Source organism: Seriola dumerili, unplaced genomic scaffold (assembly GCF_002260705.1).
Source record: "Seriola dumerili isolate Sdu_G_001 unplaced genomic scaffold, Sdu_1.0 BDQW01000025.1, whole genome shotgun sequence".
Classification (NCBI taxonomy): domain Eukaryota; kingdom Metazoa; phylum Chordata; class Actinopteri; order Carangiformes; family Carangidae; genus Seriola; species Seriola dumerili.
Genome location: NW_019174280.1, coordinates 17,280,526 through 17,305,572, shown reverse-complemented (window position 1 = coordinate 17,305,572; position 25,047 = coordinate 17,280,526). Strand labels below are relative to the sequence as shown.

Here is a 25,047-nt window from a genome sequence, read left to right as displayed (position 1 = left end):
CTCAATTCAAGTAAAACAAAAAGGTGAAGGCGTAGGAGCTTTTTATCATGTCTGAGAAAGAAGAAAGATACCTGCTAATTACAACGTATTACCAAAGGAACCACTTTTCCTTTTATCAAGCAGTGCTTCATAGCACCAATGAGAGAGTGACTGTTGGACAAAATATACACATCACGACAGGCCATTATTACCATATTTACAGGATTTTTGATACAAAAGAGGAGTTTCTTGGTTCACAAACGCTACCTGAAATATGTACAGCTATGTGTATGAAATATTCCTCACACTGAATTGTTAGCAAATTTTCTTCTCTATTCTATAACAGTCCATAGCTGCCTTGCATCAACACAAAAAACTCTTTCCTTGTAGGAGATTACTCTATCTTCAAATTGCATACATCACCAGTGGTTGGGTGATTTGTTTGCATGAGCATGAAGCTCAACTAATCCATGGCCGGCCTTTGCAGGTGAGATTAAGTCTTAGAAGCAAACATTAAAGAAAAAAAAAAAAATCACCTCCACAGTCTCCAACAAAGTCAACCTCTGCAGGAATACAACAATGAAATAATGAAGTGAAACTGGACATTCTGTAGCCACCATTTTGCAAACTTTAAAACTAATGCAGCACGATGCAGTAGTTGTACAATATACACTCAGTGGTCCATGTATTAGGTACTGATGTACAGTCTAAAACCAACCAACGCAACTGTTCTGCTACATTTTTTGATGATGTATGTAACTAGGGGGGACACAATGTAATTGAAAGATACAAGTTTCTGAAAATATCACCAAAAAAAAACTGAACATGAACTGAACTTTGCAAAAGGCTGAAGTTTCAGTTGTAGTATTCAGTTGCATTCAACTGTTTAAATGTTTCGTGTATGGTCATTCTTGAAGTCACTCCTTGTTGCCATTATTGGATTATCGTATCTTGTATATTTCCCTGTTATGGTTTTAGTAAAAGTAAGATCAGTAGAACCAAAAGAGAAACTCCAAAGACAGTTCAATGCTGGAAAATTACTTTTTCATCCACGAGCGCACTCGACTAAGATATTCAAGAACTTGACGGCAGTGATCGTTAGACTGTTAAAATATCTGTAGAAAATAGGCCAGTTTACCAGCACAGGTCATGATATCAGCATCTGGTTTATATTAATTTGACTCCGCTCTTCCTCTACATTGCGCTCGCAGGTGTGTCAGGTTGCTGGAGCATGAAGCACTTCACTTTTGAGACTTTTATTGGAGCTTATTCCTCCCCTCTGCACTCTGAGAAACACTACAGTGGAGGGGGAATATCTTTCAATAACATGAGTGCACACTTCAAGTGTGAACTCGGATCTACTTTTTGGTATAATCTCCTCTAATCTGTTAACAGTTCTCTTTCCATATGAGCTTATCTGTTATAATACAAACACCCCATCTGGACAATAGTAAAATCATTTGAAACCCAATTACAATTTGAAGCAATCATCCCTCTTTGCATGAGCTGCTCAATTTAGAAAGATTAGTCAAATATGTAATGGGATGTTTCAGTTTGATTGCTGCTAAATTAAACTATGTTAGATGAGTCATTTGAATTAGGTCACTTTGTTTATCAGTTTTCACATGAAGAAAAGTCACCATTACATAAAGGGCCAGACAATTTCCAATTGTTCCATTTAACCGCCCATTGGGGATAAAATGGAACCTGAAAAATCACTGTCATCAAATTACAGCAAATTATACAGGCTTGGTGACAAAATGTAATAGCCCTGAATAATATCCAGAGAGGCACGAGTGTGAGCACAGTGTTCACCCCAAATGTTTATTGTTTGATCAATGGAGTCGGCTGATCACCGAGTTGGCAGGCGGTTTGAAATGAGCGACCGTGAACAGACATGATCCTTGATCCTCCCTTCTGCTGGTCAAAACGGAAAAGATGAGCCACACCCAAAAACACAGGCACCATTGTCGCCTTTGTGTTATCCTCCAAAATAGGCTTCAAGTGTAACAGCTGTAACAGCATCAGCAGCAGCAGCAGCAGGCATTCGCTGGTGAAATATTTTTATCCAACTGCTTTATTAACACTATCATTTACTGGGTTGCATGCATTTCTGTTACTCTGAAAATTATATGGATTTTCAAAACGCAATGGTAATTTTCATATAAATGCATTTGGATACAATGACTGTCAGCATACGCTACGTAACCCCAGAACTGTAATTAACCCATCAGTCACGCATACAGACTCTCCAGGTTTGAGGAGCTGCCATTCTTCGCGAACCGAGGCTCCAAATAACATCCTGGCACGGCCCATTGCAATTCAAGACTAGGAGGTCGGGGAGCGTCTCCCCATCATGTCCACCGATGCATGAGAACTACAACCTGGAGCAACAACATGGTGACCAATCACGCTCGTTCCAATTCCCCTTCAGGAAATGGAAGCACAGCTGTTCTCTGCCACATAAAAGTACTAAAAACTAAATGGAGGGAAACCTGAAGAGAAACTTGCCCAAGATGTCAGCAACCAAGGTTTATTTCCATTATCAATTAAACTGGGTATTGTGTTTTTCAATTAACCAATCAATTGTTTAGTTCACGTTCAAGATGTCAGAAAGTAAGCAAAAATGTCCCAAGCTCAAGAAATTGTTCTTTTTTTTTTTTAAGAGATATTTGGTTTAGAAAAGCAGCAAATGTCTGCCATTTTTGCTTGAGAAATGACTTCACTGACCTGATAACAAGACTAATTGTTTCAGCACTAATTATATTGCATAATGTTTTCTGGTTGAGTAGTTAGGAGGCTTATCTTTGTAAAGTCCTCTGAGGCATGCTGCTGTTGAGGAGGAGTTGGATTATAGTGAACCTGAATAGGCTGTAAACTAAAAAAAATAAATATATAAAGTCTTTTGACAAATGTCTGTGTTTAACAATCTGGTGGCTTCATTACACACCTTTTATGAGCCCAATTACACTTTGCAGGCAGCCTGCTGCTCTTTAACACAAAATACCAAATGGTGTATAAAGCAGGATGAACTCATGTTCTAATGAGCAACTGCAGTCCTGCTATATTTTGAAAGGTTAAGTATCCAAATCAATGTAACTGACAACTGAGGCTAATTATCTTTTACCTTTAACCTACAATGTATTGAGAGTATTCAGATCCCTCCCGTTTTGTCACATTTTGTTATGTTGCAGCCTTACGCTAAAATCATTTCATTTTTCCCCTCATTAGTCTACACTCAATACTACAAAACTGAAATGTCACATTGACATAAGTATTCAGACCCTTTACTTGGTGTTTAGCTGAAGCACCTTTGGCACTGATTACAGCCTTGACTCTTCTTGCATGTGATGTGACAAGCTCTGCACACCTGGATTTGAGGATTTTCTGCCATCCTTCTCTACACATCCTCTCAAGCTCTGTCAGGTTGGATGGGGATTGTCTGTCGACAGCCATTTTCAGATCTCTCCAGAGTTGTTCAGTTGGGTTCAAAGTGGCTGGGCCACTGAAGAACATTCACAGAGTTGTTCCTAATCAACTCCTGTGTTTTCTTGGCTGCGTGCTTAGGGTCATTGTCTTGTTGAAAGGTGATCCTTTTGCCCAGTCTGAGTTCCTGAGCGCTCTGGACCAGGTTTTCATTCGGGATATCTCTCTAGTTTGCTCTGTTTAGCTTTCCCTCAGCCCTGACCATTCTCCCTGTCCCTGCCGTTGACAAACACCCCCTCAGCATGATGCTGCCACCACCATGCTTCACCACTGAGATGGTACTGAGCAGGGGATGAGTAGTGCCTGGTTTCCTTCAGACATGGCGCTTAGAATTGAGGCCAAACAGTTCAAACTTGGTTTCAAACAATGTTGTTCTGAGAGTCTCAGAGTGCTTTTTTGCAAACTTTCACTGAGGTGAGACTCAGCCAGAGTGACCATCGGGTTCTTGGTCACCTCTCTTACCAAGGCCTGACGTCTTCCATGATAGCTCTGTTTGGCCAGGCAGCCAGTTCTAGGAGGAGTCCGGGTTGTTCGTAACTACTTTCATTTAAGAATTACGGAGGCCACTGTGCTCTTGAGTGGGAACCTTCAATGCAGCAGAAATATTTTTTGCAGCCTTCCCCCTGCAGGTGTTTCCTTCCATCTCATAGCTTGGTTTTTGGTTTGATATGCATTGTCAACCGGGAGACCTTATATAGACAGATGTGTGCCTTTCCAAATCATGTCCAATCAACTCAATTTACCACAGATGGACTCCAGTCAAGGTGTCGAAACATCTCAAAGATGATCAAGAGAAATGGGAGGCGCCTGAGCTAAAATTCAAGTGTCATAGCAGAAGGTCTGAACACTTATGTCAATGTGATTCGCTTTGGCATTATGAGGTACTGAGTGTGGATTGATGAGGTTAAAAATTAATGAATATGATTTTGGCATAAGGCCGAAACATAACCAATACAATGTGCAAAAAGTAAAGGGGTCTGAATACTTTCTGAACTGTATTAGAGAATTTATGCTATCAAACTGGGCAGGAAGCTGTGATGGTGACCAAATGCAGCTATAACACCGACTGAGAGGATGTACACCTTTTGGGAAAACAAAGTCTGAAGACAGAGATGGATTTGAGATTAATGACTTCCTCGCTGACAAAGCTATGCAATTCTCATACCTGCTGTGTCTCTCCACCACTATCACAGAGGGATTAGATGTAATAAATATGCCATCAATACCAGCTGGTTCAAAGTGGGAATCTTGACAAGCTTCCAAGAATAAGTACGTGGGCATAATACAACACCAGCTGACAAAAGTCTGCATTGAGAGCAGAGATGTGCCTTTTACGAGGATTGTACTAAATAGTAAATCTTTTTCTTGTGTAAATATAGAGCTGCAACTGATTGTTTTCATTATCGATGAATCTACTGAATATTTCTGAATTAATCAATAAACCACTTGGTCTACAAAATGTCAAACAATATTGAAATATGCCCATCATAATATCCCATAAACTGAAATGCTTTCAACGATAGTACAGATTAACAATGACGATTTAATTTCACTAGGCCAAAATTGAAACGTGCTGCTATGAAGCTACAGCAGGGTGAGCTGAAGGACGCAACAACAGGTTAACAGAAATCATGGTTGGGAATCAATAAAAATATTTGGAAATAGTGTAATTTCAATAACAAGCTACAAATTGGGTTCTTACATGGAACGATATTTCATATCGCCTCAAATATTGTGCACAATTACAAACCCAAAAAAAGGCACAAAACCCAACAAAAAAAATATTCCCCTTATCATTTTCTCTTGACATTGCAACAAGAAGCCAAGCACAAAACTGTGTGCATTTCTTTTTTACTATGTCTATCATTTTTAGGGAACAGTATGGTGTAAAATTACTATCCAGTTCTGAGGGAATTACTACTTTCAGTGGCTTGCCTAGCAGCACAATTTTTCAAAATATCAGCGAATATCTAGGTGTCATTGTAATACCAGGTGAAGCTGGGTGGGCAAACCATCCGTATCACAAAAAAACAAAAAAAAACAGCTCCTGTCTCCAATAAATGCTCTGCTTTTTGTACCCAAGGGGATAAATGCGTAGGTAGATGGCGCTCCCTTTACTGTTAGTTGGTGCTCATTTCAAAGAGGGCTTTTATGAGAAGCTAGACATATAACCTAATTGTTTCCATTAAGTCAAATGCTTCTCAAGCATGCTGGCCAAGAGAAGTGGTAATCATACCCCTCATCACGCTCTTCAGTTAACAGACATCGGTAGAGAGCCCAGAGCGATGAGCTTGACACCCCCCCCCCTCCAGTCATGACAGGAGAGAGCAAGAAAACACTAGCCTTAAGATATGAATCAGGGTCATCTGAAAGTCTTGTGGAAACTGCAGGGAAAAACAAAAAATGTGGGAGGAGGAGAAGGAAAGAATGATGAGTGGGCCAGATATAGCTGCACTTACATTTTCGGGGTGGGAGTGGACACACAATGAAAGCATTAAAAAGACATACAGGCAAGTAAGAACTGTACTGGATAAGAAATGGAACAGGAAATGCCTGAAAATGTTAAAGCAAATGATGATTCCCACAGACAGGAAGATCCTCTTGTGCAAAAGGATGATATCTTTTATCTCGGAGGAGGAAGAGCGTGTGAGAAGATCAAACAGATAGGCTAAGTGTCACAACAGAGCAGATCTGTCAACCAGTAAGGACACAACAGGTCTGTGCAAAGCTGAAGTGGTTCCTCTGCTGTTTAATTGGCCAGTTAGCCATGGCTAACGCTGTCAAGTATGTTCAGAAGAAAGCAGAAGGAGACCATTAGTACAGGGTAACTCCCACTTGTCCTACTCTTCACTGCAGTATCACCTTCATCTCTCCCTCCCTCTGAAGTTATGGTAACAGCAGACACTGAATTTTCTCTTTATGGCCAAAAGGAAAATATTCAATATGATGTGCTCCTTTATTCACACGCCCCTCCCCGCCTGCTCTCTCCTTTCCGCTACTGTCCTGTGATGGGTGCTGTGAGAATCAGGTTTTACCCTTATCCCCAAGCTCTGTCCCCCGAGCACTTTAGCCCTAATGAGGCACAGACGGCCATTGTGTCGGCTTTGCCAGTCTAGTCCCGCAGCATGACTGACAGCAGCTGAGCTCCAGGGGGAGGCCTTAGATCAGATCCACAAGCTTTGCACATCATTAGTGGTGCGTCGACGGGCAGGGCTGAGTCTCTTATTCTCAGGTTGATTTCTCATTTTAGATGGCAGTCAAAACAAAACATCCATCTTACAATGTTGTGGAGCACAAACGATATCTGATGTTTGATGTCTTCTTTTTTTTTTGAAGCAACAAGGGAGCACATGAGAGACACACTTGAGGGTAAACTGTCTTGCCTGAAAGTCCATTTCTGTATGGGCATTTATACACTTGTTCATATACAGAATAATTTCCTACTACATTTGATAGTATTTCGAAAAGCTTTTCGAAAAGCTTTTTTTTTTTTTTTGGTACAAAACCACAAAGATCTTTGCTAAATCAAATCACGAATCACTGCAGCAGAGAAAAATATCCCTTTCCTACTAACAAAGACCCCCTACAGATTCGCCCAGATTCAACTGTAATCACGAGCAGACTAACGGCAAAAACTGTTTACATCAGCCTGCAACTTGGAATTCCATGTTGAGGATATTGCGACTTTCTGTCAGTGTCGATATCTCCAACTTACCAAAAACAACTACAGAGAAACTGTCGGCAGAATGAATGCAAATGCACAAGCACTGGCAGCGACGTCAAAATAAAATCTCATATTAACACTCATACAATCCATTCAGCTCATGTTATAGGCGTTATACACTGTTTGTATCTTGTGTTGCTTGTCAACAAACTGCTACTAATATGTAACACAATATAAGACGTCAATTCAGACTGTATATACGGTGCGACTACAAGGGTAACATTGGGACAAACACTTTGGAATAAAGAGTGGACACAGCCATTTCCTGTTCTTGCCATTCTATCGACATTACATGAATGCAGCATTATCCTGGTTTAGGCCGTGCACACCTGTAGACTTGTGTTCTGAATGCTTCATATAGAAAAGCTTAGGGAAGTGCTGCTGTTTATCAGAGGTGAACTCGCCAAACCAACCAATTAATCCTTCTTTCTTTCTTTTTTGTTTTTTGGAAAAACCCAAACACACCATTTGAAAACACTTCTTTTAAAACATGATGGCTTGTCTAGGTGTGTTTTTGAGTGCGGTGTCAGTTTTGCTTATTTCAGTGCACCAAGGCATGATGGGGTATTACTGCCTCCTGTGGCCAAAGAGCAGAAAACTTGGTGAGAACTGCAGTCGTAGTGAACGTGACATGTATTAATCTGTGAAATCACTTAGCAAGGCAAAAGCATGATACCCAACTAGCCATAACCAAACCTGCTGTTAAACCATGCTGTTTCCCTGTTTCGGAGGCACTGATACACAAAGTTACAATGAGCAGCCCAGAGCTTCAGTAACAACGTCAACCTGAATATGGTGGTGGTGATGGTGGAGTCTGGTGTACAAGCCGGCCAATAAGCTGGGTTAAGCACCTCATGAATCAACTAAATAACCAACAGAATGTGTAAAAGACAAGTAACCAATAAACAGAAAACAGCTATGATAAACTCTCGCTCAAAAGATCTAAGGTGGCACATCAAAGAAAAAACAAAGGATTATCGATTTCTCATTTTAAATGGGTGACTGCAGTGTTAGTTCGGTTAGAGGGGGAGAAAATTAACAAAGCCAAAAGACTTTCTCGAGTCCAATTTCCATAATAAAGTCCAAGCTGAGTAGTTTGTTTAAATTCCCAAGGACATAATTGGCTCCTCTCCTTCCTCCTCTCTTGAGCACAAACCAATCTAACCCTGACAGAAGACTCCACAACAAGATGAGTAAAAACCCAACTCAGCCTGTATTTCCCCTTTGGCAAATCCACTGATTTTGTTGTCCTTTCCAAAGCCCATTAGAAGCCACCTTCTTGGCAGTTTTTCTCTGTATGACTGGTCTCTGTGTCAGGGATGGCTGCATAATAGTTTTAGGTAAGTGAGGTTGCTTTGGTACTTTGTCACCATCTTACCTGTTATTGTGCAACTGAGCAAAGTAGTTTAACTGGCAGAACTGTGTTGCATTGGCCCGTGGTCATGAGAAGAGGCTGCAGGAAGCATTCATATGAGACTGGAGAATAAAGCATTAGATGAACATTTCTGCTCACCTAACCTTTCCCTGTTTAAAACAATTCTTTTGTATAAAATAAAAAAGGGAATTACTCATTCTGAAATTAAAAAAGGAGTTGCATTACAATGGGAAACTTCATTATCTTCACCAGAATAACAAAAGGAAAGCTGGAGGGATTCCTAATACATCATAAGTGAGAACTTCTGGCAATATGCAAACAGAAAAATCTTTCCAGATCACCTTGAAGAGACAAATTTCCAATTAAAAATCCATCTCAGGTCTTCAGGTGCCCCTGGGTAGAAAGTAGGACATTTAATAAGAAATTCTCCGCAATGCATGTGGAGAATGACAAACTGAAATCACGAAATCTCACTCAAAATACACACACGCTCAAAACTCAGTAATCCTGCCTGATGTGTTGCAAGTCATCCACATATTAGAGCTCATTGTTCAGGATTCATACTTTTTCATCATTGCAGACATTTAAGGATTAACAGAGCACAAGAAATGATGGTTAAAAGCAGAATCAATCAGGACTAATTTTTTTTTTTTTTTTAATTTACATTTATGGTGTTTACTTCAATCTATTGACAACTGACTCCAGAACAGTAAACATCCCTCTATATTACCTTTAACAGCAGTTTTTGTTGCCCATTGAACTGAGATTTAATGTTTCATATTTCATGAATTTTTAAATCAAAATTTCTTTTTTTTTGTTTTTTTGTTTATTTTTCACCAAAATGTCTCATCATCAATTCTTTTATGCAATTTCATTTCCACACAAAAGCCAAACTATTTGCTGGATAAATTAAAAGAGGTAGCACGCTTTTAAAGAAGCTGTGATCCATTTCTCAGCATTGTACAATAGTAATAGTAAATAGTAGAAATAATATCAGGCCAGCAGCATCAGGACAAGCTGTCCCTCACAGACAGAATACAGACCCTTCACTTCACTGTGCATATAAAATGAAAGCTTTCCCCAAATGAGAGCACGGTCTTATTACCTGCATGTAGCAAGGACACAGCAACAATACTGCTGTCGACTTGAAGTAGAAACAGGAGACGGCTACCGTATTGACAAGAGACACACAAAGGAAATCATCAAAGTTTACTGTCTACAGAATCAAACCTTTTGCTATGTAAATACGCCGAGGCTCAGGTTCTGAGGTTGTTTACACACAGGAGGAAATGAAGAGCAGCTCCAACCCTCTGTAGTGGAGTGTCAACAAACTCCAACAACTTGAGAATACTCTATAAGGTGTTAGGAAATATATTCTTTAAGATAAGACTGGCCACAGTATGGTCTCACAGGTTCAGAACAATACATTGATGCAAAGTGCAAAACAATGCCGTTGATGTGACCACACTTTCTATACTGTTCTACCTCATTGTTGTCTATATGATTTGGTGAAGTTTTACCAACAGCATAACACCAAGGTTCTTCTTTTTACATGATGCCTCTGCCTTTGGGCAGCACTAACATAATGTATGATCATAACAAACACAGTGATGTTTAATTCAAACCTGTCTGCAGCTTTTAGTTTGAAAAAAAAAAAAAAAAAAAAAGGGTCCTAGAAGGAGGGAGTATGAAATCACAAAACACTCGCTTCTCTAATGCAACACACATTGACCCACACAAACACATACACACGACCAGCACTGATTGAATTACGGTTAAATAAATTACTGTCTCCCAATTAAACTCGAGCACAATATGTTCTTGTGAGACTTATGTCTAAATTGTTCTGGTGGGTGGGACTGCTTGTGTGACAGAGCTCACATTAGCTTCAGAGACACAGGGAGTCATTACCATTCACCTCAGCTCCAAACAATATGTCAAACCAGTCTCAGCCTAACTAACTCTACAAGCACCAACTGCAACTGTACATGTGGACATATGGCAGACACCTAGATTTAAATATCATTCAAATATGGATCAAAAGATAAACTGCAAAACAAATCAGCAGATTCTTCATGGACAATTCTTCTGCATTAAAACTGGCGATTAGTGAATCAAGGGAAAGACTTTTATGAGTTTATGTCTTAGATTATAAGACAAAAGGATCTGTAGAAAGATTTTAACAATTTATATTTGAGTTTTTTCATGATGTCAGATCTTTATTTAAAAATTGGTAAATTTAAAATCTTAAAAAAAACTTAAATCTTGAAATGTTTTTTTCTCAAGGTTGTGTGATGTCTTTCTTTGATTTCCTTATTATTAAATCAGTCACTCATTATTCTTGATTAATCAATTAATGTTTTGTCTATAAACTGACACAAAATAGTTAAAAAATGTTTATTATAATTTCCCATAGACCAAGGTGACGTCTTAAAGTGTCTGGTTTTGTCTTGACTAACTATCAAAACCCTGAATGATATTCAGTTTACTGCCACAGGCAACAAGGGAAAGCATCAAATCCTCATTAGAGAAGCGAGACCCAGCGAACGGCTGACATTGTGGCTTAAAAAAATAACTCAGACAATTATTCAATAATCAAAACAGATGCCAATTCATTTTCTGTTGTATTCGACTAAGTGATTAATTGACCAATTACTGCAGCTCTATTGCTCACACATGCACTCTCTTTTCCAGGACTTGCTGATCTTGTTCTGATTTCATACAGTATATGCTTTGGTCTAATAACTAATTCTATGTTGTTGTTTTTTTAATTTCATTTAAAAAAAAAAAAAAAAAAGTCAGGTTTGCTTTATACCATTTTTTTCTTTAAATGGGAGGAGAAAGTAGATGATCATATTCTCAGCACAGTGAATATCCTGCAGTTGAAGGATGACTCATATGTAGCATACTGTGCCTCTCTCTGCTTTTCATGACTGAAAAAAATGAGGTATGACTGCTCTTCAAGGCTCAGGTACAGCTGCAGGGCAAAGGGGGTGAAGGACAAGAGCTTGAGTTTGCAGAGGAGGAGCTCGGCATTACTCTCTATTCAAATTTAACAGCAAAACTTTCCAACTGCACTTTCAAGCGTTTGCAGATGATGGCAGTCGATTACACACATCAGCAGCACCTTGGTCAGAGGCCAGATCTGTACTCTGTGCTGTCTCACTCCTGAAGGAAATTAAAGCGCCGATATGTAAAATTCTGAAATTGTCTGCAGTCATTAAATATTCACCAGCACACTGCACATTTGCACCAGCAAGAGAGACAGCAGACTACTGGCACACGAAACCCCCCCTCAACACCAGCTTTTGGCAACTGAGGTATAAAATAAGAGAAAACAACAAATTCCCACCCCAAATGTGACAGGAAAGAAAAAGCCCCTTATTGCATTTCTTATTCTACACTGGACACAGCCAATCTGTTTGCTCTGTGGCTCCGACAGTGAAGTCGATTTATAATTACACAGTCCACATCTTCACGGCTACACGATCACCGCCCAGGCTGATAAGCTATATGATTATTAAAGCCTAACAATAAACAGAAATCATGTTAGCATTCCTCGCCTTCTTCACCGACAAGCCAGGGACGTAAATTAACACAGCTGATGCATACATCCTTGCTAGACAACTCCCATGGACCCAGGAACACTCTGTATTGACTCAGAAAAAGCAGCCTAATGAATGGGAGGAGAAACCCATCGGTCCAGTCAGAGACACAAAGGGTGATAACTGTACTGACACATGTGAACGAGGAGATAGTTATTGTGAAGAAAATCCGTGAACAACAGACCCACCGTGTGCCGTCCGCTTTCCAGCTGACTTTGTATGGATTCTGTTCCAGGAAACGGAGATTTTGTCTATCCATGGACACAGGCTGAGCACCAGGGAAACCAAACCTGCAACAACAATGAAAAAACACAATAGATGACATTTAGTTATTTGATAACTAACCCCCACAAGAATGTCCTCGAGTATTTATCCATTTCATGGCCTAGCCCTTACCAATACACACAGTATCAGCATGAATTAGAAGTGACATGATATAAACACAAGCGTTAGCACATGGTTACACATGGCTACAAAATCTCTCAGGTCTGTTAGGAGTGACCATCAGAGCCCAGAGGTCTGTCTCAATACCCACACTCCAATATAACACAACAAAGTTCATGACATGATGGATTCAGCAAAAATACAATCAAATGTTCATGTTATTGTGGCCACAGTAACCACATCAATTATACAATGTGCAATATGTATGTATGCAGCTGTTGTACTTCACTTCAGGAGGCCTGCTATTGACCGATGCAGTGCCCTGCTAGCATATTGGTCTATGGATGGCTGTCAGTCAGTCGGCCCATCACTTTGGTCCAGACTGAGATATCCAAACAACTATTGGTTGGATCAAGATTAAATTTGGTATAATCACATGACATAAACTCATTCAACAGCCTGGCAGCAGTGCAAAGATTCTCTCTACTAAACCTTATAAGTGAGCCTCACCCTGCTAACCAATCAGAGAAAGCCAAAGTCCAGGGTGGGAGCTCACGGCTGCCAATCAATATTTTATTGACACATTTTTAGCCTTATGTTTGTTGTATGGTGGGAGTTAGAGTAGTGTGAATGTGTTGGGCGTTGACATAGTGTAAAAGGTATCACAAAGTGGAGTAACAACAGCAGATTTTGGTTCTAGACACAGTCATTTTGTTCAAATGTTGCATTCACAAGTACATTTGGATCTTATGTTAGAAGATAAAAGCACACACACAGGTATTGGCAACAGCAGGTAGTAGAAATAGCAGGGTGGACTGTTCATTCTGCTGTTACAAGACACAGCAGTAGAGCCCACTATCTGCAATTTCATTACAAAAGCTGTAGCGGCATATTTATCCAGAAAAGAAAAATCTATTCCTAACTCTGCTGCCTGCCTGAAAGTGTCAAGATCTTCAAAAAAAGAAAAGATAGGTCATTTGAGACAAAAGAGTCACTCACAACACAGTACAATAAACACATATGTACGCACAGACAAGCACAGTTTCCCAGAGGCGTACAAGGAAGGCAAACAGAGGCTGTTACCTGTCCCACTCGGCCATCTCCTGACACATTCTTTGGATCTCGCCTAGTTTGGGTTGTGTGGTGACCTGTGTGACGCCCTTCACTGTGATGCCTTCAAGGAATACTGCACCCTGGGAGGTAAAAAAACAAGGAAAACAGAAGCTTGAACTTGGATTTATAAAAATCATACCCCGCCTACACATACAAGAAAAACATTTTGAGTACCGGTGACACTTTCCAAACAGCTGCTTCTTTGCTTTATGAATCCCTGTGTGCAGAGGCAACAGGTAGAAATATTATAAATCCATCTTTCCTTTTGACTTCTCCATGTTTAAAACTGTTCTCACTTTAATTATTTTATGGATCTTATAAAACCTACTCATCCGCTTCAACTCCCAGGAAACTGGACTGTATCCACATGTTCCCATTTATGGTTTATGAAGAATCCACTCACATCTACTCTGATAGAAATGTTGGCAACATCTGTGGCACTCATTTCCTAATCTCACTTATTTCTCATTTGGCATGACCTTTTCCTTCTCATTCAGCCCAGCTCAGTCCTGCTAACTGGTATATGACCATTTATGCCGATTAAGTATAAATGGCTACAGTGAGAAAAGAAAGAGCATGATCATGACCATATAAATTATTTCACCACCTTTTAATCTAGACAGGGTAGTGCATTATACAGTAGTGCTACAGCTTAGCCTCATTCATCTGCCTTAAACTCAGCAACCATTCGCACCAGTTCACCTTGTTCGCTCAGTCAGGTGAGAACAAGACTATCTGAACATTGGTAGAGTTTCTCAAGTGTTCACCAAGTCAAGTTGAAGTTGTTTTAAACCCACAAAGAATGCAATTTAACAACTGTTTCACCATCACATAGTGACCTAAGTATAATAAAAAGCCAGTGAGGATGATATTCTTTAGAATTATTAATTACTATATCTTACTTAATTACTTTTTTTCAGAAATTCCAAACAACATATAACAATAATTCCTAATGATATAATTAATCTAATTAATGTGGCCTTGGCCCAGATAAGCAGCATAAAAAGCATAGATGGCTTAACCACTGACAAGTGATTAATTAATCTGAGTTCATTTCAGTCTTTGCTAAAATCCACACTTTCCCCTGATGAGTTGATGAGCTTCCTAGCTGCTATTTGCTACAGGTCTGATGGTGCTGACTGAAACTCCACTAAAAAGGGCAGTGGTGGAAGAAGAACTCAGATCCTTTACTTAAGTAAAAGTACCAATGCCACAGTTTCAAAATGCTCTAAAATGCAATGGAACAAGTGCTAACGTTAGCTTATACATGTCAGCTAGCTAACCTGTGGTTCAAAACCTGGACATCTCCTCCTGCACTATATGGCCCTGTTCAGACCCAGTATTAACATGCGTCTCCACATGCATAGACCATAACGTCAGAAGCCAATAAATGGTTAATCCAAGTATGTACTATCCAAAATAGCAGAGAAGCGTTTCTACTTCTCACATCAAAATTCAAGAGTGTTTCATCCAAGCAGACTTTATGACATTTCTCCTCATAACAGCCAACTGGCCGCCAACCAGTCTGACTGTGAGGCAGTCCACTCAACCAAGAGACAGTATTGCTTAATGACAGTGAAGTAATGCAGTCTGCAAGAGCTGCTCTCTCCTCTGGCTTCCTCCTTCTAGACCTGTCTGCTGTATCACATTTTCAGCTATTAGATTTGCCTTGATTCAGGTTTTCCCTAATAACAGTGATAAATAAGTATCTGTACAAATCTATGTTTTGCTTCACTTTTGTTTCTTTAATCTTTGCATTGCCTCCATTACTGTGCCTGCTGGAAATGTTAGCAGTGCCATCTTAATTTAAGCTTCTTGTAACTACTCAAAATTATTTGAAGGAGAGCATCAGTTGAATGTAAAAAGAAAACCTAATTACACGCAACTGGAGATGATTCAACACCTCTAATTTCACTAAACTGCAGTGATGAAAGCATGAAAGCTTTACATAAAGACGGATACAGCTTTTATCTAACCAAAATGATACCTTTGACAGCAGTTGAGAAGATGTAATGCTTCATTTTATCTAAATTTGAAGATTCAGTTTGCTAGATTATTTTATATAGTTGAACATAAGAGTCTTATCACTTAGAAGGGAAGCGTCCCTGAAGACCCTGCATCACCCTGCATGAGATCCATGTCGTGCAGAGAGGGGCCAGTGGATTTCCTGCTTAACAGTCCATTTCCTGGAACTCCACGCAAGTCTTACCAGTTTTAGCTTCTCTTTTTTTCGTTTGCCGGGCGCTGACCCAGAGGAGCTGGGGCCCGACTCCTGGCTGACCGCGTTACCGTCATCGTCCACTTCCCCCTCGTCGTCATCGAAGCACCACTCAGGCAGTGCAGGGGCGGGGGGCGCGTCCTCCTCGTCCCCATAGCGACGGAAAAGCTCTTTGAGGTAGTCTCCCTTGTAGATCCCTGGGGCCCGGGCTTGGGCGAAAGCAGCCACAGCTGCTTCGACACTGATAAGAGACAGAAAACGCAGACAGGGCATCTTTCACAAAGGTTTATTCTTTCATTTGTATGACAGTTTTAGAATAGTTTTATCTTGAACAAAACTAAAAAGGTAGTCAACGGTATTTAAGGCTTCAACTGACAATTACTTTATGATTATGATATGAATAAAGAGCTTGATAAAAAAAAAAAAGATGTCAAATTTTACTGTAATATTTCAGTACAAAAGGAAAAAGTATTGTTTAACACTATTTGCTTATGGGAATTAAAAAAACATTGAAAAATACTCCTCAGATTATGATAAGCTTCCCTTTGGAGGTCCTCAGGGATCCATTTTAGGGTCCTTCATTTTTCTTATATATGTAAATGAACTTGACTCAAAAACATTTTCATCTTATTTATTGCTTTTTTGTCAGGAAATGATTTGCAACAATTTCATCAAATCAAAAAACTAAAGACTCAGACTAGAGAGTTATTTTTATATTCATTATAAAATATGACTAAGTATCATTGATTAACCTGCCAATTACTTCCTTGATTGATCATTGGTATATTAAATGTCAGATAATAGTGAAAAAAATCCCCATTCTAATTTTCCACAGCCCAAGAAGATGTTGTCAAATGTCTCAATATTATCCGCCAATCGTCAAAGTTTACTATCATATATGACAAAGAAAGGTATCAAAACATCAAATTTGGGAAGCTGGGTGGGGCCAATGTTTAGCATTTTAGTTTGAAAAAAAGACTCAACTGATAATGAATCGATTAGAAAAACAGTTCCCGACTAATTTTCTGTCAATCAAGTAATCAATTAATGAACTAATCAATGTTACTGTAAATATAATGTAATATATAATGTGTTTATCATTATGATAACTAGTTGTAACTGTAACTATAAGTCGATTAATCCATCAGCCAATTGAGAAAAAAATTGATCAGAAAAAATGCAAAGCACTTGATGGTTTCTGGTTCAAATGTGAGAATTGGCCTCTTTTCCTTGTCTGGCCACAACCAATTTTCATTTTTCATTACAAATTAATATAACAATTATTTTTCAATCAATCGTATGGTCCCAACATGAAGTGGTCAAACATTTTCATTTGTCCAAAAACTTTTCATTTCTAATGATATAAAACAGAAAAGCAGGAAATCCTCACAATGCAGAAGCTCAGAACAGGGACAGTTAGCATTTGTGCCTGAAAAGGGATTAACTGATCATCAAAATAGTGCCCAATTATCTTTCTGTCGATTGAATAAATCATTAATCAACTAAATATTTCAGTTCTAAATTGAATAGTTTTGTCAGATAAACAAGACATAAATACATCTTAGGCAATAGGGAATTGTGATGGGTATTTTTCACTATTTTCTGACATTTTATAGACCAAACGATTAATTGAGTAAATAATCAGCAAATTAATCAGTACTGAAAATAATTTTTTGTTGCAGCCCTAATCATGATTTACTCCATGTTTAAGGTGGATATTTTTTCACTGACTGTATGTATACAAAAAACTAAAATAAAGACAAAAAAATCTGCCAGTGTTGATCATTTGATAGTTGAATTATCTCCCAACACATGATACAGGATGAGGGCTGTAAATGCTCACGGAATATTCATTACACAGGAAGTAGTGGGTGGTGGGAGGGCTTTATCAATCTACCAGCTTCCAGGGATTCTGCTCTCTCAGACTGCTGCTCCACCTCTGAGTAAAGACACACACCCACTCACCCACCCCACTTCTGCTCCGCTGCTGTAAATTATTTAAACATCTCTGTCGTGGGGAAATGAACTCGGTCACTGCTGACCAGCAAGCTTCTTTGTGAAGCTTCATGTTGAAGTGGCGGTGGTGTACGGTTTGTGTTATCATGCAAGACGATTGCGAAGATGGTCAAACTGTGCTCCCAACTGTATGAGTGATGGAAGGGGGTTAGTCCTTACCTCCAGTCCATCTTCTCCACCAGGTACGCACATACCAGAAAGCCTGTCCGGTTGAAGCCATGCGTGCAGTGAACACCTTTGGGAGAAAAAAAGAAAAAGCAGTAAAAACTCAGAATCCAACTTTAAGTTTACATTTATATTAAATCTAACCCATTTAAAAAACACTCTTGCGTTGATAGAATATGTTGAAAGTCACATCAGCAGTTTATCTATTCTCATATCTATCCTCAAAGCCTTCACGCAATCAGTTTAATGCAACATAATCTGAGCAAGGCGTCACTATTTCAACAGCCTTGTGGTTTAGCACAATCTTATCCAAGTTCCCCTCTCACATCAATAACATCAGTCCTCTTTAAGATGTGCTAAGGTTGTTTTGAGCGGAGGCATCAAGTCACACAATCAAAAGACTCACAGGCAGATCCACCCCCCCCCTAGAGGGCCACCCTGCCTTCATACCCACATCAAAAAAATCCGCCCGACACCAGCCACAGCACACACAGAAGAGACCCAGAAATTGATGAAACATTCAGAGAGGTTAAGAGTGGATGAAAGGGCACATGAGAAAAACAGAAAGAGAGAAAGTGTGCTCTTTAAAGCAGAATCTGAATTCCAGGGCCACAAAAAGCCCCCTGAAGATTTTAGTCATGTGTTCAATATTTCAACAAAGAAAAAAATAACTTCCAAATTTTGTAACAGAGTGGCGTTCTCACAAACAAGCAAGTGCACAGCAAGGCTCAAACTACACAAAAACCAAACCATCTGACTCTCATACTTCCACTGCACAGGAAGTTTGCCTGGCAACGCCAACGCTAATGAAGACAAAATGAACCAATGAGCACAGGGATCACATTTACCAGCCCAACTGTCTAATTTGGACATGTGTACTGCAGAGACAACAAAGCCTAATCACCAGCTGGCCAAAGGCAGGACTTTGCTGAGATGACATTCACACATTCTGCTCTGATGTTCGAGCAGTCCGATTTCCCAGCCAGCCAGCAGTTAAGAGCAGATCTGGACAGGACTAGAAGATGCTGGTATAAGAGAGCACCCTGCTGTCAGTGGTGTAAAAGCGCAATTTCAATATCCATGTGTACCTGATAGGGTCCCTCAGGCTGCCTTTAGGCACTGTGTCACAGCACAGTATTATTCCAAATGAACTTTTTTACACTTGGAAAAAAGTGAATGAGCTGCTTAAAAACAGGACAAATGAGAAAAAAAAAATGTTGTTCCACCAGGACACCCATAAGCCCTTAATTGAGGGAGCACGTGAATAATTATTTAAGAAGTGAGATTCATTAAAACCCTTTTATACATAACACATTCAATTAGTTGGCAGTTTATTAAATAAACCTAACCAAAAACAAATGCAGTCTAATACAACAGTGCTCCAATGAATCCTCTCTTCACGATGGTTATAATTCTCAGTTTTTGTTGAAACTGTTTAAGAGAGGTGTTGTTTCACCTGTATGATCGTTTTGGAGGCTGCAGTTTGTGACGCTGTTGAACTGAATTGCATTATACTGAAAGGTGTTTCTGTTATATTGTCCAGCCCATTTACATCAGTGACGCTAAATAACAGAAACACCTCTCTGTGATCATAAAGTTTATTAATCATGTCTCTAAAACAGTTTAAAAAAAAAAAAAACTGAACATTATAACTTTCATGCAGGGAGGATTCCTGGTTGGATCAGATTGCATTAGTTTTACCTCTGTGTACCTAATTAACGGCCAACTGAGTGTATAATTTGACAGAGCACAATTATCTTAAAAGGTCCCATATTTCACACTTTTCCTGTGTGTGTTTATTTGAAGTTTCAATATCCATAAAGAAGATGTGGTTGTAAGCACAGAAAAACATCTCAATTTGGTTTTACATCTCCTCTCTCGGGCTTAGAGCTCTAGTAACAACAGGTCGGTGAGAAGAGAGGCTCTGAGGCTCTCTGCTGATCGGCTGACTGTTTTCTGAGTGACTGAATAAAAATATAGCAAAAACACTCAGAAAAACTCAGGTAAACACTCAGAGAAACCAAATCCTGCAAGGTTGGACGGTGGGTCTGGATGGGCTGGGCTTTAGGCATGGTTGAGAGTGGTGACGGCTTTGTTGTGACATCACAAAGTTACAGAAGTCCTGACGGCTCGTTTTAAGGCTCAGTTTCTGAATACAAGCTGTGTGCATTTCTCTGTGGACTGAAAATGTCATCAATCTGGATACTGTCATTCATATCACCTTCATTTATGCAGAGTAAAAATATTACTTTTAACCACATACTGATGACTTATAATAAGCTGAGTAATGGATAGACCTAGATATACAATTTCCATGTACTTTTACTATTGTAAAAAATATAATACAGTTGGAACAATTGTGAAAAAAAATCTGCCCACATGTGGACATCTACACAATATTAACTTTTAAACCAAACCTTATTGAGCCAGGTTTCACCTAGAAATCACCTACACACCGTTCTGTGGGAGAGAAGTGCTGTTTCTCATGTGAAACTCCTACATACTTATGAAACCAAAAATATGGTGAATTACACAAGACTATTTTCTTAAGGATGTTTGTTTGACAGCCATGCACGTTTGGAGAAGTACAAATGCAGCTCAACAGTGACATGTGAGCAAACCTTGGGACAGCCATTTAACCTTCAGCTGCAACACGGAGCTACTCTGTGACCATGAGCAGCCAGCTGGTTTCTACTGGGTTATACTGGTTGCACTGGGAAGCTGTCTGATAACTAAGAACTACAAAAAAAAAAGGCACTGAAAAAACATAAAGCCTAACCTCACTCCCATTTGCACCGGTCCAATTTTAGAGTAAGGCTGCTCTCTGCTGGACACATAGGGTAATGCTACCAATAAGCCAGTGTAGTCCAGCACTCTATGGACAAACATTACAATATACAGTAAATGTTCTATACTGTCACTAAATAACCTGAATTCAAGGCGCAATTATAATCTTTTTTAGTCGTTTTCCCACGTTCATAAACGAGCTTTCACACTCTACTATGTATCATGGAAGCAAAGTAAGAATAGCATTAGTTCAAGCTTCTAAAATCAAACCAGAAACAAATGAGGAAAAACATTCATACATTTATATTATCACAGGAATAATGCCAATAAAAAACAGGCATTTCTTCACAAATAACCATAAAAGAACTCATTTGGAAGAAATGAATAACACAAGAGAACGGATTAAGGCCATCATTTATAATACTATCATGATGTTAATATTGATGTTACTTACAAACTTTTAGAAATAAATATAGCTGCCAGAAAGTGTAGGATACTACACAGCCACCAGAGCAAATGTATTAGTGATATACTGTATAGTCCCTGTGAACTAAACTACATAGCATGAAAGGACACTTTAGGCTACCTATAGGAATATCACGGTCACACCATAGTAAAGCCTGCATACTCAGAAATGCACTAAAGAACAGCCCCTTACAGGAGACAGTAAAATGGTGTTAACTGCACAATAAGAGATCTACTGTAATGTTTTTAGAAATAAAGCAAAAGTGCTGCAGGTTCTCCTACTTAAGATTCAAGGTTTTTGAGATGTTGTTCAGGCATTAAGATTCACACTGAGTGTGATCACTGGAGGCTTGAATGTGGAGTGAAAACTGGGGGGTGGAAAACATCACAAGAAATATAAATGAGTTATTGCTGAGGCAAAACCTCTTCCAACAGGTTGAAGAAAATAATGCACAGTGCAAAGTCATTCACAGTGCCAGCTGGTTTTTATACTTAAATATTATACTTAAAGTCTACTTTTATATATCTTCATATTCTTCACTGAGCAGAGGCAATACACATAAAACTTAATGGGTTTCAGTCACACTGATATAATCTTTAGGAGTTGAGGACAGAGACGGGCAGAGGGTTTCTCCTGTTCTAAATGTTTAACATTAAACTACATGAAACACTAATCCAGTTGTTTTCTTTCACTGAACAACAGTGATTTTGGCCATTCAAAATCAGTTGGGAAATAAAGTCTACTATTGTCTAATATTAACCTACATACAGTATTACTAAATCTTTACTACTAAATCCTCTGTTGATTAATGATTAAACAAACTCAGAAATGTTTCAAAGAAATAAGAAAAGTTCTGTTTTGATTTCGGACATCTTGCTCACATCCATTATATGAGAAAAAAATATTTGGTTGAGTCTTCATTGGGAGGGGAACTGATCAGTTCATCTTTTTCCAAAATATTTTCAAATATTCAAAAACTTGGAACAAACTTGGCGCCAAATAAAAACATGTAGTAACGGCTATTATTGCCTCAACCTCAGATTCAAAAACGTTACACAGAGTAAATATAGTAGTAATAATTTTGATTCTGTCATTTCATATCACTGTAAATTCACGATGTCCCAAGGCTTTGATATAAAAACATGTTCACAGCCATACCAACTTTTCTGACTATCAAATCTGTGAAAGGAGAGGTTCCTATGTAAGTGATGTCACTGTTAAGTTATGGTTTCCTTACCTATCAATTCTGTGGGATTCTTCTCTACGAAGTGTTCACAGAGCGTGATAAACATTGCAGTCGTCTCTTTCGAAGGGCATTCCCCATGGCTAAAAGAAACAGAGTGACATCAGACTTTTTAGATTACCTCTGAATGAGCAACATCTTACAAATTAGTTTAAGTCATGACAGTGTCTTCACTCATACCCTTTACACTGAAGCTTCACATATTTTATGCTTTCTTTTTCAATGTCGTTGCGGTCATAAAAGCGAGTAGTGTTCGTCAAATCCACGAGCAAACCCATTTTCACCTGGAGAAAGACAAAAAAGGACAAGGTGTGCCATGGGTTTTTCAATTTCTAAACTTTGCTCAGAACTTCAGTCAGTCATCATGGAGTTACTTACTTTGAGACTTTTTAAGTAGTTGGACAGCATGCTCGGGTGAAACCTGTTCTCCTCTGCAACTTGGTCATCATATCTGGGACCCAACATTGTTTTCATCGGCAGGAATTTTCCTATGAGGGAAAACACAAGCAATGAACCAGTGGTCTTCTAATTTAAAACTCTGCACTCCTAGTATGCCCAGTCTAATACATGGTAACATTTTGTCCACAGATGCCATGATCATCACTCTTTATCATACCGAATCAAAACATCACTTGACAAATCCAGTGTGGTCGCAGGTCACAGCAAAATTAATGTTCTAGGGGTCCGAAGAGTAAGGATTTGACCGTGGTTACATATGGCAGTTTGATTATTTCCACTGGAACCCAGAAAGGATTACTTGATTAAATGATTACCTGAAAAGAACTGGCAACAAGTTTGACAAATATTCCAGTTTTTAATATGTGAATACTTGCTATTTTCCCTTGTTTTCCATAATAGTAAACTGAATGAGACCAGGTGGAAGATGGAGGACCTGACATTGCTGATATTGCACTTTAGTAAAAATTTCAAACAAATTCGTGATTCATAAAAATATGTAGACCTTAATATGAGGTAAGCACGGGAGTCTAGGGCTCCTAGGAACTTGCCTACTTTGCCTTGGTAATATTGTTTGTAATAGTAGAAGTAAAAATCGAGGTGAATTGTGGTCGTGTTAAATCAAACATGAAACAGCAAATAATTCGTATATATGGTGATATCTAACTAAGTTAATATTCAATAAGACTCTGGATCCATCTTGACAATAGATCCTTTCTTAAAAGTAATATTTGTGCCGTGAAAAGGAATACCTGTCTAAATTAATGCACTCGTGTAAAGCAAACGTGAAGTAGAGATGAGTCTGGCAATGCGGTGTTCAAGTAAACATGTACAGACACACAGGGTTTCATGGATAACGACCACTACACAGCATCTGCACACCACGCTACAGGCTCTGGTTTGTTTTGACACGTGATGCTTCGACAACGAAGCTAGCCAACTCAGCAACACTTTCCTAAAGCACTTTTTCCTGTTGCGAAATAAATGAATAAATCATAGCCCACAATATCCGCTTTAGTTCAAATGTAAATAAGAGTTACTAGCTGGCATATACAACGTTTGTCTGCGAAGAGTTGAGCTTTGAAAACCCGTTAGCCACAGGTTCCAACTCGGCTAAGCAGCGCGCGCCCGAATACAGTGTCATACTAAACTCCATTTAAAAATATGGCAAATTAAGTTTGCCTCACAATAAATGGCAAACGTACACACAGACAATAAAAGTTTGCAATTAATACATTCACTGGTGTCATTCAATTAAGTCGGCAATCCAATTCACACCAACCACCGCTTCATTTAAATAAGCTGCTCTTATGTTAAAACTACACTGCTCAGTAACATTGCCATTTTGTGATGCTAACCTAACATTTTTTGTGCGACTGAGAATGGACCAAGACAGCTACACGCTGTTTGTCATATTAGAGAAATTAGAAATTAGAAATTAAATAGGTGGTTAAACAGGTTATAAGGTTTCAGACAAGTCATGCTCTACCATCATAAACACGGCACGCAGCTAACGTTAGCAGCAACAGCACTACGTACATGAAACAGGTTAATCTAACGCTAGTTAACTGGATTATTAGTTTTTCGCTTACCTGCCACAGGTTGTCCTCTTCTCGGACAATTCCGCCATCGAGGAGGAGGTCCGTTGTGTGACATGTCCAGGAGAGGTTTTGCTGTAATGTGTCGTTGGTAAATAGCTAGCCTGTGGCTTGATGCTCCCTCTCTGAGATCGCGGCAATGTCCGGTTGTCGTTCACCCAAGCACCGCGGACTCAGGGGCCTTCAGCTACTAATTCTAGTGAATCATCCAACAAATTTAAGCCCGGTCAACTTCCTGACGGGCCGGCAGGCAAATACACGACACATATGTTATTTCCACTCTCCGCATGTCAGCATCCCGGACACGGTATTATATATCGAGTCAGTTTTCTTTTGATCCACTACAGTCACCAATCGAGCTAGCTAGCTAGCTTGGGGCTAAACTAGCTAGCATACTTCTCCTGGTTGTTAATGTTTGTATTTCAGATGACT

At 39.2% G+C, this 25,047-nt stretch overlaps 1 protein-coding gene across 1 annotated transcript in view; it reads right to left on the bottom strand.

Annotated features, from left to right (window-relative positions):
• rngtt (RNA guanylyltransferase and 5'-phosphatase) overlaps positions 1-25,036 on the bottom strand; it is a 93,519-nt gene extending 68,483 nt beyond the window's left edge. The window contains exons 1-8 of the mRNA XM_022769099.1: positions 24,610-25,036; positions 22,940-23,049; positions 22,742-22,845; positions 22,556-22,644; positions 18,060-18,135; positions 15,876-16,125; positions 13,637-13,746; positions 12,358-12,459 (exon numbers count right to left, since the gene is read on the bottom strand). Coding sequence (XP_022624820.1) covers positions 12,358-12,459; positions 13,637-13,746; positions 15,876-16,125; positions 18,060-18,135; positions 22,556-22,644; positions 22,742-22,845; positions 22,940-23,049; positions 24,610-24,673 — 905 coding nt within the window. The 5' untranslated portion in view covers positions 24,674-25,036. The remainder of the gene's footprint in view (positions 1-12,357; positions 12,460-13,636; positions 13,747-15,875; positions 16,126-18,059; positions 18,136-22,555; positions 22,645-22,741; positions 22,846-22,939; positions 23,050-24,609) is intronic.
• Positions 25,037-25,047: the final 11 nt, after the last annotated feature.